General features: G+C 50.4%; 2 protein-coding genes across 9 annotated transcripts in view; one reads left to right on the top strand and one right to left on the bottom strand.

The window, feature by feature from the left end:
- Window positions 1-5,187, top strand: part of PLCG1 (phospholipase C gamma 1) — a 45,770-nt gene extending 40,583 nt beyond the window's left edge. For 3 of the 5 annotated variants that reach the window (XM_069871936.1, XM_069871935.1, XM_069871939.1), the window contains 6 exons: window positions 813-961; window positions 2,643-2,757; window positions 2,888-3,049; window positions 3,363-3,451; window positions 4,031-4,215; window positions 4,558-5,187. In XM_069871936.1, the coding sequence (XP_069728037.1) occupies window positions 813-961; window positions 2,643-2,757; window positions 2,888-3,049; window positions 3,363-3,451; window positions 4,031-4,215; window positions 4,558-4,600 (743 nt within the window). In that variant the 3' untranslated portion in view covers window positions 4,601-5,187. The remainder of the gene's footprint in view (window positions 1-812; window positions 962-2,642; window positions 2,758-2,887; window positions 3,050-3,362; window positions 3,452-4,030; window positions 4,216-4,557) is intronic. The other 2 variants (XM_069871938.1, XM_069871937.1) reach the window with 1 other exon arrangement.
- A 3,496-nt stretch (window positions 5,188-8,683) lies between these two features.
- ZHX3 (zinc fingers and homeoboxes 3) overlaps window positions 8,684-12,371 on the bottom strand; it is a 44,630-nt gene continuing 40,942 nt past the window's right edge. For all 4 annotated transcript variants that reach the window (XM_069871943.1, XM_069871942.1, XM_069871941.1 and 1 more), the window contains one exon: window positions 8,684-11,195. In XM_069871943.1, the coding sequence (XP_069728044.1) occupies window positions 11,185-11,195 (11 nt within the window). In that variant the 3' untranslated portion in view covers window positions 8,684-11,184. The remainder of the gene's footprint in view (window positions 11,196-12,371) is intronic.

Below are 12,371 nucleotides of genomic sequence, written 5' to 3'. Positions count from 1 at the left end.
CCTCCTAGCCTGCACCAGTGCTAGCCTGGGCTTGGCAAATGGGGCATCTAGGAGGGAGTCCACAGTCTCCGTGCTGCGTGCAGGGTGCAGGACATGGTGTTGATGTCTAGGCACGTGGTTGCCACAGCTGGTATGAGCTCCAGAGGGCTGGGATGACCCATACTGAGCCAGGAGATTGCGGTGCTGTGAGAACAAGATGAAACGGAGAGGAAGCAGGGAGTTCTCCAGGTGTCCCTGGCAGCAGGCAGAGCAGACAGGGGATGTACCAAAGGGGACAGTGCAGCCCCAGCCCTGGGACACCAGCTGGTTGCAGGGTCTGAGTCAAGCTCGCTGCTTTGCTTGCCTTTCCCTAGCTTCCACTCCTGCTCCTGCCCTGCAGACCAGCCTTCCCCTTTCCCTGGCCCTTGCCAAACCCTGCTGTGAGCCTGTTTGGTTCACCAACCCACAAAAAAATCACTTGCTTCTTTTTGTTTTTCTTGCTGGCTTTTTCATTCCTTTTGTGATTTCAAGCATCTCACAGTGTGGTTTGGTAAACGCTAAAGCCAGCACAAAGAAAGCTGAATGGAGAGGGAGGAAAAGAAGGGTGTGACCCATGGAGTACTGAGTGGTTGGGCAGATGGTCTGTGAGAAAGTCACCCCGTGGCCCCAGCACATGCTCAGGCTGCACCGAGGCCGTGGCGCACAAGGCGTTGCCAAGGGATGGGCCAGGTCCTCTGCAAAGGGCTTTGCGTGAGGCAGCAATATGCCAGGATATCTTGCTTGTGGAAAGGACATGGGGTTTCCTCTCTCCATGTCCTGCTTGTGCTCTCCAGATAAGCCCATGCAGATGAACCAGGCCTTGTTCATGTCCAGCGGCCAGTGTGGGTACGTCCTGCAGCCAAGCAACATGAGGGATGACATCTTCGACCCCTTTGACAAGAGCACGCTGCGGGGGGTTGAGCCACTCTCCATCTCCATTGAGGTGAGTGCCTCATCCCAGTGTGGGGTCAGATCAGTTATACCAAGCTTGGGGTGATATAATACTTTTTTGGGGTTCCTGGCCTCTGTCTGCAGCTGCTCCTCACCAAATCCTTCAGCTCTTGCCTAAGAGTTGTCCTGCAGTACATGATTGGAGAGCCCTGGCTGAAGTGGGAAATGCATGGGCGCTGCTGAGGGAAGCACCACTGATCTCCCCAGGTGCTCCCGCCAGGACCCAAGGCCCAGTGCCAGCAGGTGGCATCCATGAGCCACCGAGGTGGCGTCTGTGTCACTGGAGCTTGGCTGGGACTGTCAGAACAAGCTCTGCCTTGTCCTCTCCTTGTTGCTCAATTGCTCCAGGCTCAAGGTTTCCATGACCCTTGCTCATGGCTCTTCTTTGGATGATGCTTGAGGTCAGAGTGGACTTTTTCAGCCCATTCCTGTGTTGCGCTGCTGGTGGGAGATACAGGAAGATGCTCATTGAATCTTTTTCTTCCCAGATGGTGTCAGAGCCAAGCACCAGAAGCTTTGCAGGCATATGGGGCAGCTTGCCAGACAGAGCTGCTGGAGGGATGGGGTGGCTCTTCCACTAGTGTGTACAGGCATCCTTAGTGGTCTTGGAGCTGAGCTGACCATTTAGTTGTGGGTTGGCAGTGTCCTCTGCAAGTCCCTTTGTCTCAAGAAGACCTTGGGGAGGAGGCAGCAGAGATCAAGCCTTTAGGTGCTCATAGCTTTCTGGCTATGTGCACAAACTACAGCTCCTCTGAGGCCACCTCTGCTTTGGAGTGATCCCACCTCAGAGAGCCGCTGTCCCGCTCAGGGAAGACACCCCATCATCTCCTGTCTGCACCATTGACCCTGTATCCGCCATCTCCCTAAAAATCCCTGGTTTTGAAACTCCTCCTGCATCCTGGGATGCAGCTGCAAACATTGTGTGTCAAGAGTCTCTGTGCTGTAGCCAGTCACAGTCTCCTTTAAGAGATGGGCTCAGCCTTTTGTCCTCTAGCAAAACTGCCCGCTGTCCCCACCAAAGCCGCTTTCATGGATGGAGAAGCCATCTCGAGCCCAGCATGACTCAAAGCACATGATCCAGCGTTGGCAGCACGTCCTTCCCCTGCAACAGCAGCATGCTGACAGCACTCTGGAGTGACATATGGCCACTGGCAAGAGGGAACTGGGCTTGCTTTCTCCTGCAAGGAAGCAGGTTGTCATTTGAGTTGAGCACAGACTGTGCTACAAACAGGAGGCAGAGCAGCAGCTCCTTTTCACCTTCAAGCCAAGGCAGGAGGGCCGAGAAGTTTCGGCAAAGAAGGGGTTGTCCAGTACAGCTCTCCAGGCAGGGGACAGCTGCTTGGCAGCCCAGCTCTGGCTTGGCAGGCTGGAGGAGGGAGGCTGTGGTCCCAGGCCTGGCTGTGCAGGCAGCAGGCAGGAACCTGGGGCAGTTCAGCTGCCTTTTTTTTATGGCTTACAGGTCAAATCAGTGATTGGTAACACCACAGTGGCTTCCAGGGGTGGGAGCTGTTTTTGTCCAAGTGGTGGGCTCTTTTGGGCTGGCTGTCAGTGCCTCTCCTCTCTCCAATTAGCACAGCCAGGGTGATTTATTTGGAAGGAAAATGTCTTGGTATGCAAACAAGTTTTTTCCTTTGCTCATGTCTCTTACCAAGTCTCTCCTGCTCTCTGTCCAGGTTCTGGGGGCCCGGCACCTTCCCAAAAATGGAAGGGGAATAGTTTGTCCTTTCGTGGAGGTGGAGGTGTCTGGGGCTGAGTACGACAACGCCAAACAGAAAACGGAGATTGTGGGTGAGTTTGTTAGCGAAGGGAAGGGAGAGGGAGACACTCCTGGCCATGTGGGCATCACCTGTGGTGGGCAGCGGGGCAGGGCAAGAGGCTTGGCAGCAGCTGCCCATTGACAGCTGTGTTTTCTGACTAGCGGACAACGGCCTGAACCCTCTCTGGACGCCGAAGCAGTTCCACTTTCAGGTCAGCAACCCCGACTTTGCCTTCCTTCGCTTTGTGGTGTATGAGGAGGACATGTTCAGCGATGAAAACTTCCTGGCCCAGGCTACCTTCCTGGTGAAAGGCTTGAAGACAGGTAAAGCGCTCAGGAAAGCAGGGAGAGGGTGGCCCGGTGGTCCTCACCAGTCTGCTAATTGCATTGTTAGCCAGGGAGCCACTGAGGTGCAGGGGAGGATCCTGTCAAGATCTAGGCTGGCTCAGTCCCTCCTGGGCCAGGTGAAGTCCCCAGCCAGGTAAAGGAAGGAAGAAGCCATTTATTAGCATCTCTCAGGGCTGTCTGCCACTTAGGGGATGTTGAGGGGGCTGGAGAAGACCCCCTTCAGCTGTGTGCTCAGAGACCAGCACGTCATTGCCTGTGCCAGGAGTGACACTGGGGCTGTCTGCTCTAGGTTTCCGAGCTGTACCCCTGAAGAACAACTACAGTGAGAACCTGGAGCTGGCTTCCCTGCTTGTCAAGATAGACATTTTTCCTAGCAAGGTAAGGCCGTGAGAGTATCCTGCTCTGCTCGCCCCGAGCTGCTGTGTTGGTGCAGCAGAGCTCAGCATCGCCCAGTCTGCGTGCATGCGGGACGCTCGGGTTCATGCTGCACTGTAGTGATGCACAGAGGGCTGGCAGGATGGAAACACTGGGCTCGCCTCCTGCTGTGAGCCAGGGCGTTTCAGGCAGGGTCGTGCCTGGGCTGCATCTGACTTGCCTGGAAATCCCTTCAGCAAAAGCTGGAGGAGGCAGATTTGCTCTGTCCCAGTGCCTGTCTGCGCTCCGGGGAAGTTGTAGCTCAGTATCACGGAGCCCAGCTGGACTGGGGCTGTCTGCGTTGGCATAAGCAGAGGGCAGGACTCTCACAGACAGATGTTTCTTTTATTTCTTCATTTAAAACAATGCAGGGAGCCAGCAGTGGTTGTTAAGGCAGCTCCACGTTGCAAACCCCAAGACCCCATGAGCTCTGCACACTCTGCGTGGCAGCTCGCAGAGCAGCCAGGGACCTGCCCTGGCTACAAGACATACACTTTGAGATCCCAAACCTTTTACTACTCAATTATTATTGTCTGATACAAGCAGGAGAATGGGGAAATCAACCTCTTCAGTGCTTCAGCCCTACGGGAACGAGGGGATGCTTCCACTCAGCTGCTGGCAAGCAGGGGCAGAGAAGGGTCCTTCGAGTTGCGGTACCAGCAGCCCTTTGAGGACTTCCGAGTGTCACAGGAGCACCTAGCTGACCACTTTGAGAGCCGGGAGCGAAGGTACGAGAGTGCTCTTGAGCTCTTCCCAGCACGAGACACCCCCAGCCTTTATTCTTCTCCGTGGAGGCAGATAAATGCAGCCTCTCAATAACCCAAAGTGGAGCTGCAGCCTTGTTTGCTGCATGGAAACCCTAAATTTCAGCATGAAGGTTGTGTCTGCCCTTGGTGCAATCACTGTTTTGGGGTCTGTGGGAGCAGGGGTGGGAAGAGAGAGCTGCCACGCTGCAGCTGGTGGTACTTTCCCCAATGTGGGGAACATGCTGAGCCTCACACGGGGTGGCTTTTGTCACTGGAGCATTGCTCAGCCTGAGCCGTGTCCCCTCTCTGTGTGCTGCCTTGCAGGGTACTGCGGAGGACCCGGGTCAACGGGGACAACCGGCTGTAGCCCCTCTCGGCGGGCGAAAGCAGCACCTCCAGTGCTTGTGAATCTCACGGCACGCTGTGAACTGGTTTCTATGGAAACGGCACTGCTATGGCCTACTTTCAGGCAGCTTTTCCAGTTTCTCTGCTGAAGAGTGTTCCAGTGGAGAACTAAAAAAAAAAAAAAAATATATATTGGAAAAAAAACCCCAACCCTAAGCAACCCCAACACCCATTAACCTTCACCACCAAGCCCTTAATGAAGCGTATCTGTGCGCACAGCCTGCCAGCCGCCGAGGTGAGAGACTAAACTGTCTATAATCGCAAGGAGAGACCCAAAAAAGAAAATAACCCAAACCAGCCCTCTGCCAGCGTTGCTCTGCCTGTGTTCGTGGAGATCCCACTCCTGTGCAGCTGCCACAGCCCTGTGCAGCCATCTGGTTCCCAGGGTGCTGGGCAAGGGGGGACTTAAGCGACCAAGGCAGCACTTATCTCTGTCCTGGCGGCATCGCATCTACCTACCTGTATAGCCACTGCCTATGGGTCCAGTAGTGAAGCTCTACGTTTACAAGGCCGCTCTAGCTTTAAACGACAATAAAAGTGTCAGTATTACCTGCGTGGTGGCTTGCGTGTGTGGCGATTTGCTCGCTGGTGCTCTGGGGGAGTGCCAAGGTGCAGCCCTGCTCCCTCTCATCCTCCTGGCTTTAGGGAGTTCACAGTTACCGCAGGGGAAAAATAACCAGGTGCAGCTCCAGGGTTAGTATTTTTCACTCAAAAAGGTAAAACAGAAGTTTATGCTACGGCTGACCGTGCTTTTATGAACCGGGCTGGGAACAAGCAGTTACTCCAGGCCGCAGAACGGCTCCTGGAACACAGGTGTCTGGGCTCCAGGGTGCTATGGTGTCACTCACTCATAGTCATACCCCACAGGTAAGTTGTGCTTTTAAAATGAAAGTAAGGGTTGTGACAGCATTTTCCACTCCTGGACAAGCAAAGACCCCCTTGTGCAAGGCAGCTCTCCCCCTCACCCAGCATTTACATCCCCCTGAACACTCCAACACCCCACGCCCTGAGGGCTCCCCCAAACGCCAGTGCAATCACCAGTCGACTCGCATTCATCTTTTACGCTCTTTATTTAGGAACAACCAAAAATGTCTGGTTTCATTTCAACAAACTGTACAAGCAAGCTCTTCCCCTCGCCCACCCTCACATCCACATATACAAAAGGAAGGGAAACTTGCCATTCACTTCTCAGAAGTGGCATTGTTGCTACAGGGAGTTCTTGCCCTCAGAATAAGAGCAGGTAAAGTCCATAGCAGGTACAAGCTACCCTAGCCCTAGTAATTAGCCACAGCCCACAATCACAGGCAGCTTCACGTTTTTTTCTCTTTAAAACCTTTACCAAAAGTAAAAACTATTTCCTGCCTCACACGATTGCCAAGATGACCATCTAAAATTGTGGTCTTAAAAAAAACAAACCAATAATAACCCCACTGGAACCCCCCACACCTCCCCGGTACAAAGACGGTTTACACAGCAGAGCCTTTGCTCTGCTCCCTAGCTGCACGGCCACCCTTATGAAAGGTCCCATTACAGCTACAATTACGTTTTCCTTTGGATAAATCCAAGCAAAAATTCCAGGTCATTCAGCACCAGCATGATTTCTAAATAATAATAATAATTAAAAAAAAACAAAAACAAAACAACAAACAGAGACCCCATTAAGCTGACTTTGTGGTCTGCTGAGAAACAAAGTGATCAACACGCTGTTCCCAAAGTCTCTCTTTTTTAGTGCAATGTTAGTATGTGCAAGGGGAATCACAGCCACGTACCCATAACACCACCACGAGCCAGATGGGGCAGAGAGAAAGTGCAATTTTAGCAAGAAGTTTTCTATGCCATGGATTCCTAGCCCAACCTTCACTAGCATCAGTAAGCAAGAGCCCTCCTAATATCACCCTCCATCAGTATAGGGGAAAATTGGCTTTAACCTGCCATCAAAATACAGCCGATGTCAGGCAGCAGAGCACTCTTGACTGGAACAGGCAATAAGAAAATGAAACAAAACAATCGCTGCTTAGGTAACAGAGCTCCCTCACTCTGCTTTAATGTTGCATGATGCCAATCCAGCATTCCTGGCAGGGACCACTGCCAGTAAAGACATGGAGCAGAACCTAAACTCGCAAAAAAGAAAAAAGGTACAGCTTGCAAGCATCTCATCCCCTCCCCAGCCTCCATTTGTAGTGTTGCCTAATCTTACCCTCCCGGTTTGGTGATCAACTGAGAAATTACAACCAAGGTTACCACGTTGAGCTGAATCACAGCAGGCCACTGATTTGAAAAGAGCGAAGCCAAAATTATCTGGGCAACAGGAGAGACAAGTACACATGCATTTTAAATACTAAGACTTGACAGGAAGGTGCAGCATCACATTAACTTTCTAACTTGTGCCTAAGTGCTGAAAAATCATCTTTTTCTTCTGAGTCCCATTGGCTCAGCTTCCAAACCTCACCTTCCGATCAGGTTGCCTCTGTCATGTTTCTAATACAGGGGCTGCAGGGAAAACAGCATCCAACACTTCAACCTGTGACCAAAGATCATTGCTTTTCATTAATAAAAAAATCTAAATAGAAAACCAGCTTTCTACATCCTCCTTTTCCTCCTGGACAGGGGACACCCAGCAAAAGTTAACCAGGCAGACAGCTTGCAGTTCCAGCTCTCGCTGCAGCTGCTGGCTTGTTGTGCAGCAGCATTCAGCTCTCAGGCAAGTGGAAATAGGATTCTGTAAATCATGGTTTGTTTAGTGTTCTGCTAAAAAAAAAAAAAAACAAACCAAAAAAACCCCAGTGATTTCCAGGATGCTAATTGAGGAGCTGGAAAATAAGCTACCCCTATGAGACACAGCCATGTCTAGAAATCTCACAGCAGGGGCTGCTGACACAAACGAGTAAACTAAGTCTGTTTGTTGCCTCAGGAGAACCAGCAGCCCTTTAAATGAGGGAGCCAGGTATGGCACAAATCAGGGTTTCGGGTTATTAAGCAACTGGATTGTGCCCTTAATCTAAGCAGCCTCAGAGACATAAGATTCATACGGATTGAAAATGGTTACGCTACAGTACCTGTCTAGCCCAAGCTCACACACAGCATATGGAGGTGAAGAATTTCATTTCCCTTCCCTACTGGCTGCGTGACCTCTATCTTACACCCCTCCTTTCAAGTCAAGATAGTCATTGATTACATGATGATAAACATTCACACACCAGAAGAGCTGCTGCTGGGGCTGTCAAGCCACCTCTCTTATTCCTTTTGGTTTCGGATGCAAACATGTGTATGTCCTGCACTAAAACCTAAGTCTACGTGGAGATGACACCTGCTTCTCCTCAGCTTCAAACACACGCAAGAGAGAAACAGGAGCACAGAGATAAACCCTCAAAAATCTTCAGCTTCTACTGTCATGGAGATTTCAAGTGAACTAAAAAAATGCAGATAACAAGGAATGTGGGAGTTAGAAAGGGAACTCGATTACTTTTGAGTTTTTTGTCTCTAAATCTTACCCTCCCCACGCAATGTGCTTGCCAGCCCGGTCGCCGCGTCCGAGGGGAGTCTGCATGGAACCAGTTTTTAAAATTCCTCTGACCCAAAAGAAAGAAAACTCCTGCTGAGCTTGTATGAATGCATGGAGACAAAGCTCAAAAAAACTCAGCAGCTTCCAACCCTCAAGGCTGTTTTTTCTGTGTACACCGGGAAATTCTCCCTCCAGCTCACAAGACTTCTCTTTTCAATTTTCTGGAAAACTGGCCAAATACAATCCAAATGCAAAAAGTTTCAGCTAGTGCATGGAAAAATGGTTCAAAGGGACCAGTTCATACCATAGTCCTTAAGCATTTCTGTAGATGGAGCGGGGATCACTCTTCCAATTAGCCACAGGCCTTTAAGTGTACACCAAGAATCCCACAGAATGGGCAACTCCACTTCTGACATATTTATATAGCAAGTAATTAGTAAAAGTGTACATTTTTAATGTACATCTTAATGCAATAAAGAATCAATGGCATATCTGAACTGTATATATATGTACTTAAATAAACCTGCACGTACATAGACACTAGAGAGTAAATGACCTACCTGTATTTGTTCTCTGAAGGTAACACCGCGCATACACTCATACTCCGGGGCCGCACGACTCCCAGATCTGCCACCTCCAGCTCTAGGAACCACCCAGACTCTCCCATCACCTGTGATGTTTCAGGGCATGCAGGATTGCACCTGTGAGGGGGATGGGATGGGATGGGATGGGATGGGATGGGATGGGATGGGATGGGATGGGATGGGATGGGATGGGATGGGATGGGATGGGATGGGATGGGATGGGATGGGATGGGATGGGATGGCTGCCAGTTGTGCCTCCAGCCACAGCGCGACTGGCAGCAGTACTTCTAAACAGAAAGAAATTTCAGGAGCCTGGTGTGAGCAGGGTGCTCTCTGGGTCGACACCGCTCCTGCTCACAAGCGTTTTGGGGAGGGTTCGGCTGACGGCTAAGGGATGGCTGCAGCGAGGGTTTCTGCACCTCAGCACGTCACCCCAGCTCTCTTTAGGGTGCGGAGGTCACCTCCTGAAGCAAACACTCATGCGAGGCTGCAGGGGTTACATCAAGTGGCAGGGGAGCTACATGAACTCAGGTGCAGGCACCTATCAAACAGGTACGTACCATCAGGTGAGAAGAAGCCTCCTCTCTTGCAAAGCAGATAAAGCCCCTCCTAGCAGTTGAGCAAGGCGGCCTCTTAAAGAAGGGATGAAGAAAGAATTGGAAAAGCCAGAGCAATTAAAGGTAGAAATCAGACACCATCTTTGGAAGAGGTTCTGAAAGAGCTTTTTTTGTTTTTAAACCAGATTTTTTTTTGTAAATCTCTGGATCGGATCCTTTGGGGCTTGCTACCCACCCTTCTAATAAATATCACTTACCACCAACAATAAAGTCACCCACATTAAAAAGCTCTCACTAAATAAAAACCTTCTACTGAAAAAGCTTGGCTGAGTTAGCTTGGCAAAAATAAGGAGCCATGACTACTCTCCATAAATACATCAGCGGATAAACACCAAAAACTATTTAAGTTAAAGGACAATGTTGGCTCCAAAACAAACCAGGAATGAACTGGCCACGAATTAATTCAAACTAGAAATTTAAATAAAGTTTCCAACCATCCAAAGGCAGTGAAGTTCTCAAATAGGCTTCCAAGAGCAAAAGTGAACGCAAGACCTTGAACCAATTTTGAGCTGGGATTTGATTAGTTTGTGACAGAATGGTCTGACACAGCATTTGGCTGGACTATTCAGCTCAAGAGTTTCCCTTCTAGACCTTGTTTTCTCTTAGAAAAGAATACTAAGAAAAAAAAATCTTCAACTAGTTGCATCACACAGCAACCACCCAAGACAACACGGGCACGTTAAAAATGTCCAGGTACTGGGAAGCAGGAAGGTTAACTGGGAAATTTATTTTGCTCTTTCGCCAGAACTATTGCAGATGAACTAGAAAAAAAAAAAGGCAAAAAAAATAATAAAGATTGGAGCAAACACATGAAGTTCCCAGCGCTGCTGCAGAAGGATCTGTCATGTAGGGCTGCAAGAAGGAAACTTCCCGACTGCAGAATTGCTGCTGCCTCGTGGATCCCTTGGAGACAACAATGACTTGAACCACTCACAGCAACGCTGCGTATTCTCTGCGTTTGTTCTCTGAAGAACAGCTTGTTCTCTCTGAACAATGAAAAGGATTCCAGGTCAGGATGGAAAAATTATTATGTGCTAGTTCTCAGTGATTAAAAGGAGACTTGGAGATTTTAATAGCCTGCTACAGTCAGTCTCCAGGAGCACAGGCGAAAATATTCTAATCAGCAAGGGACACCAAACTCCATCTCCTACGTTGTCTAGGTCTGCAAACCTCCTCCTTATTGAAGAGTGTGGAATGCTAAATCTAACTGCACCTGTAGGGATGAAAAACTCAGCTCCCTCTGGACTTTAATGCAAGACCAGCATTTTCTTCTCAGGTACCTTTCCTTTCCTAACACACCCACAACACATTTGTGTGCCCACAGAGCCCTTCATTGCCAGGGATAAAGGACCAGAGAGGAAAGAGAGGATATCTGCAGGCATCCCAACCTTTAGAGAACAAACACCTTAACAGACAGATGGAAAAAAACCCAACCAAATGTAAAACAAGAGTACTGTGCCATGATAGTCCATATCTAAGCAATGACCTTGTTTACACAACGTCTGAGATTCATTATGCTTGTATAGGCAGCTGTAGGCATTGGTATATGAATATGAAATCTGAAAGTCTGTCCACTGGAAAGCAAACAAGAGCATCCTAATTCCTGGGTGTGAGCTGAGCCCCCGCCTCTGCCAGCTCTCAGCCCTCTCCTCGGCTGGGAGAGCTCTGCACCAAGTGCCCAGTTTTTGCACGCACGCTCTCTCGCTGTGCTCAAAGGTCGCTTTTACGGCAGCGCTTTATGACCACGTCCTGCTCCTGAGGTTTGGATCAGGCTGGCCCGTGGGTTTTTAGAGATCAAAAATTTCTTCGCAAGGGTAAGAGCGGATCCTGCGGTGGTTTAAATTCAGTCTGTTTCTGAAAAAGAACAGAGATGTCAGAGATGCTTCAGCTCATCGCAGGGGCCTGCAACCCAGGTGGGGTGCTGGGTGGGGAAGGGGTGCAGGAGGGCCTGGGGATGGACAAAATTAGGAGCCTTGATGGAGTTAGCTGCGGAGAAACACCAGCCCCATCCAGTGTGGCCAGAAAACCAAAACTCCTCATGGGAGTGGAGCTGAGCTTTGGCCAGTGGCAATGCTAAGGCAGGAGGCAGCCCACAGCTGTTCGAAGTCCTACACCCTCACTGAGCATCTCCTGCCCCTGTGCCACAAGGGATGACACGACTGCTTTGCTTAGGTTGGCATAAAGGCACGCTCAAAGGGTGCTAGGAGGGGCCGGGGCACAGAATCTGGCCCACCACCCTTCCCCAAACCACTCGACTGCAACACTGTGGCCCCTCCACAGCAAAGTGTGCCAGGCAGCGCACGTCTGGACCCCTCAGCTGCAAGAAGGGCAGGGTCCCATTCCAATCCACGTTCCATCTCCTCTGCATTGGGCAGGGGAGGGAAGTAAAGAACTTCAGTGAATTTTTAAATTTTTTTCTAACTGGCAGAAGTGTGTGAGGGGCTCCAAACCAAGTCAGAGGGGCTGGAGAAGATCCCAGCTGCCCAGCACGCTGGCAAGGGGCTGTGTGCATGGAGCAGGGGCTCAGCCATTCCCATCTAGTGGGAACCCCTCTGGGGAGGAAACAGCCGCCAGCTGCACTTCTGGAGAGCCCAAGAGGGGCTTGGAAACCACCTCTCCTCCACAGGAGAAGGAGTAGGGCCAGCAACTATGAACACCAACCCTCCATGTCCTCTTCCTCCTTGGAGCCTCCATCTTCAACACCCAAGAGAGAAGGATGCTCATCTCTGGAGAGCTGGCAGCAGGAGAAGGAAGGCAGAAGGCCCTTGCTTGCGCAGGCAGGTGTGGGTTACATCTGCTGCCCAGCACAGAAGGAGCCAGTGGCACTGGGGACAGCACTCAGGCCCTTTCCTTCTTCATAAATGAACCCAAGGGCTGCCTTTCCCTGGGGCAGATAAAGGGACCATATTCCCCACTGGTTTTACTTAGGCTTAAAATAAAGCCAGGATTTGGCTTCAGAACAGAAGCAGCACCCAGTGACCAAGGCAGGCAGGAGCAGGCACAGCATCTTGCCAGACCCTGCTCATCCTC

Source organism: Phaenicophaeus curvirostris, chromosome 18 (genome assembly GCF_032191515.1).
Source record: "Phaenicophaeus curvirostris isolate KB17595 chromosome 18, BPBGC_Pcur_1.0, whole genome shotgun sequence".
Lineage (NCBI taxonomy): Eukaryota > Metazoa > Chordata > Aves > Cuculiformes > Cuculidae > Phaenicophaeus > Phaenicophaeus curvirostris.
The sequence above is the reverse complement of the archived record's forward strand: the minus strand, read 5'-3'. Positions and strand labels throughout refer to the sequence as shown.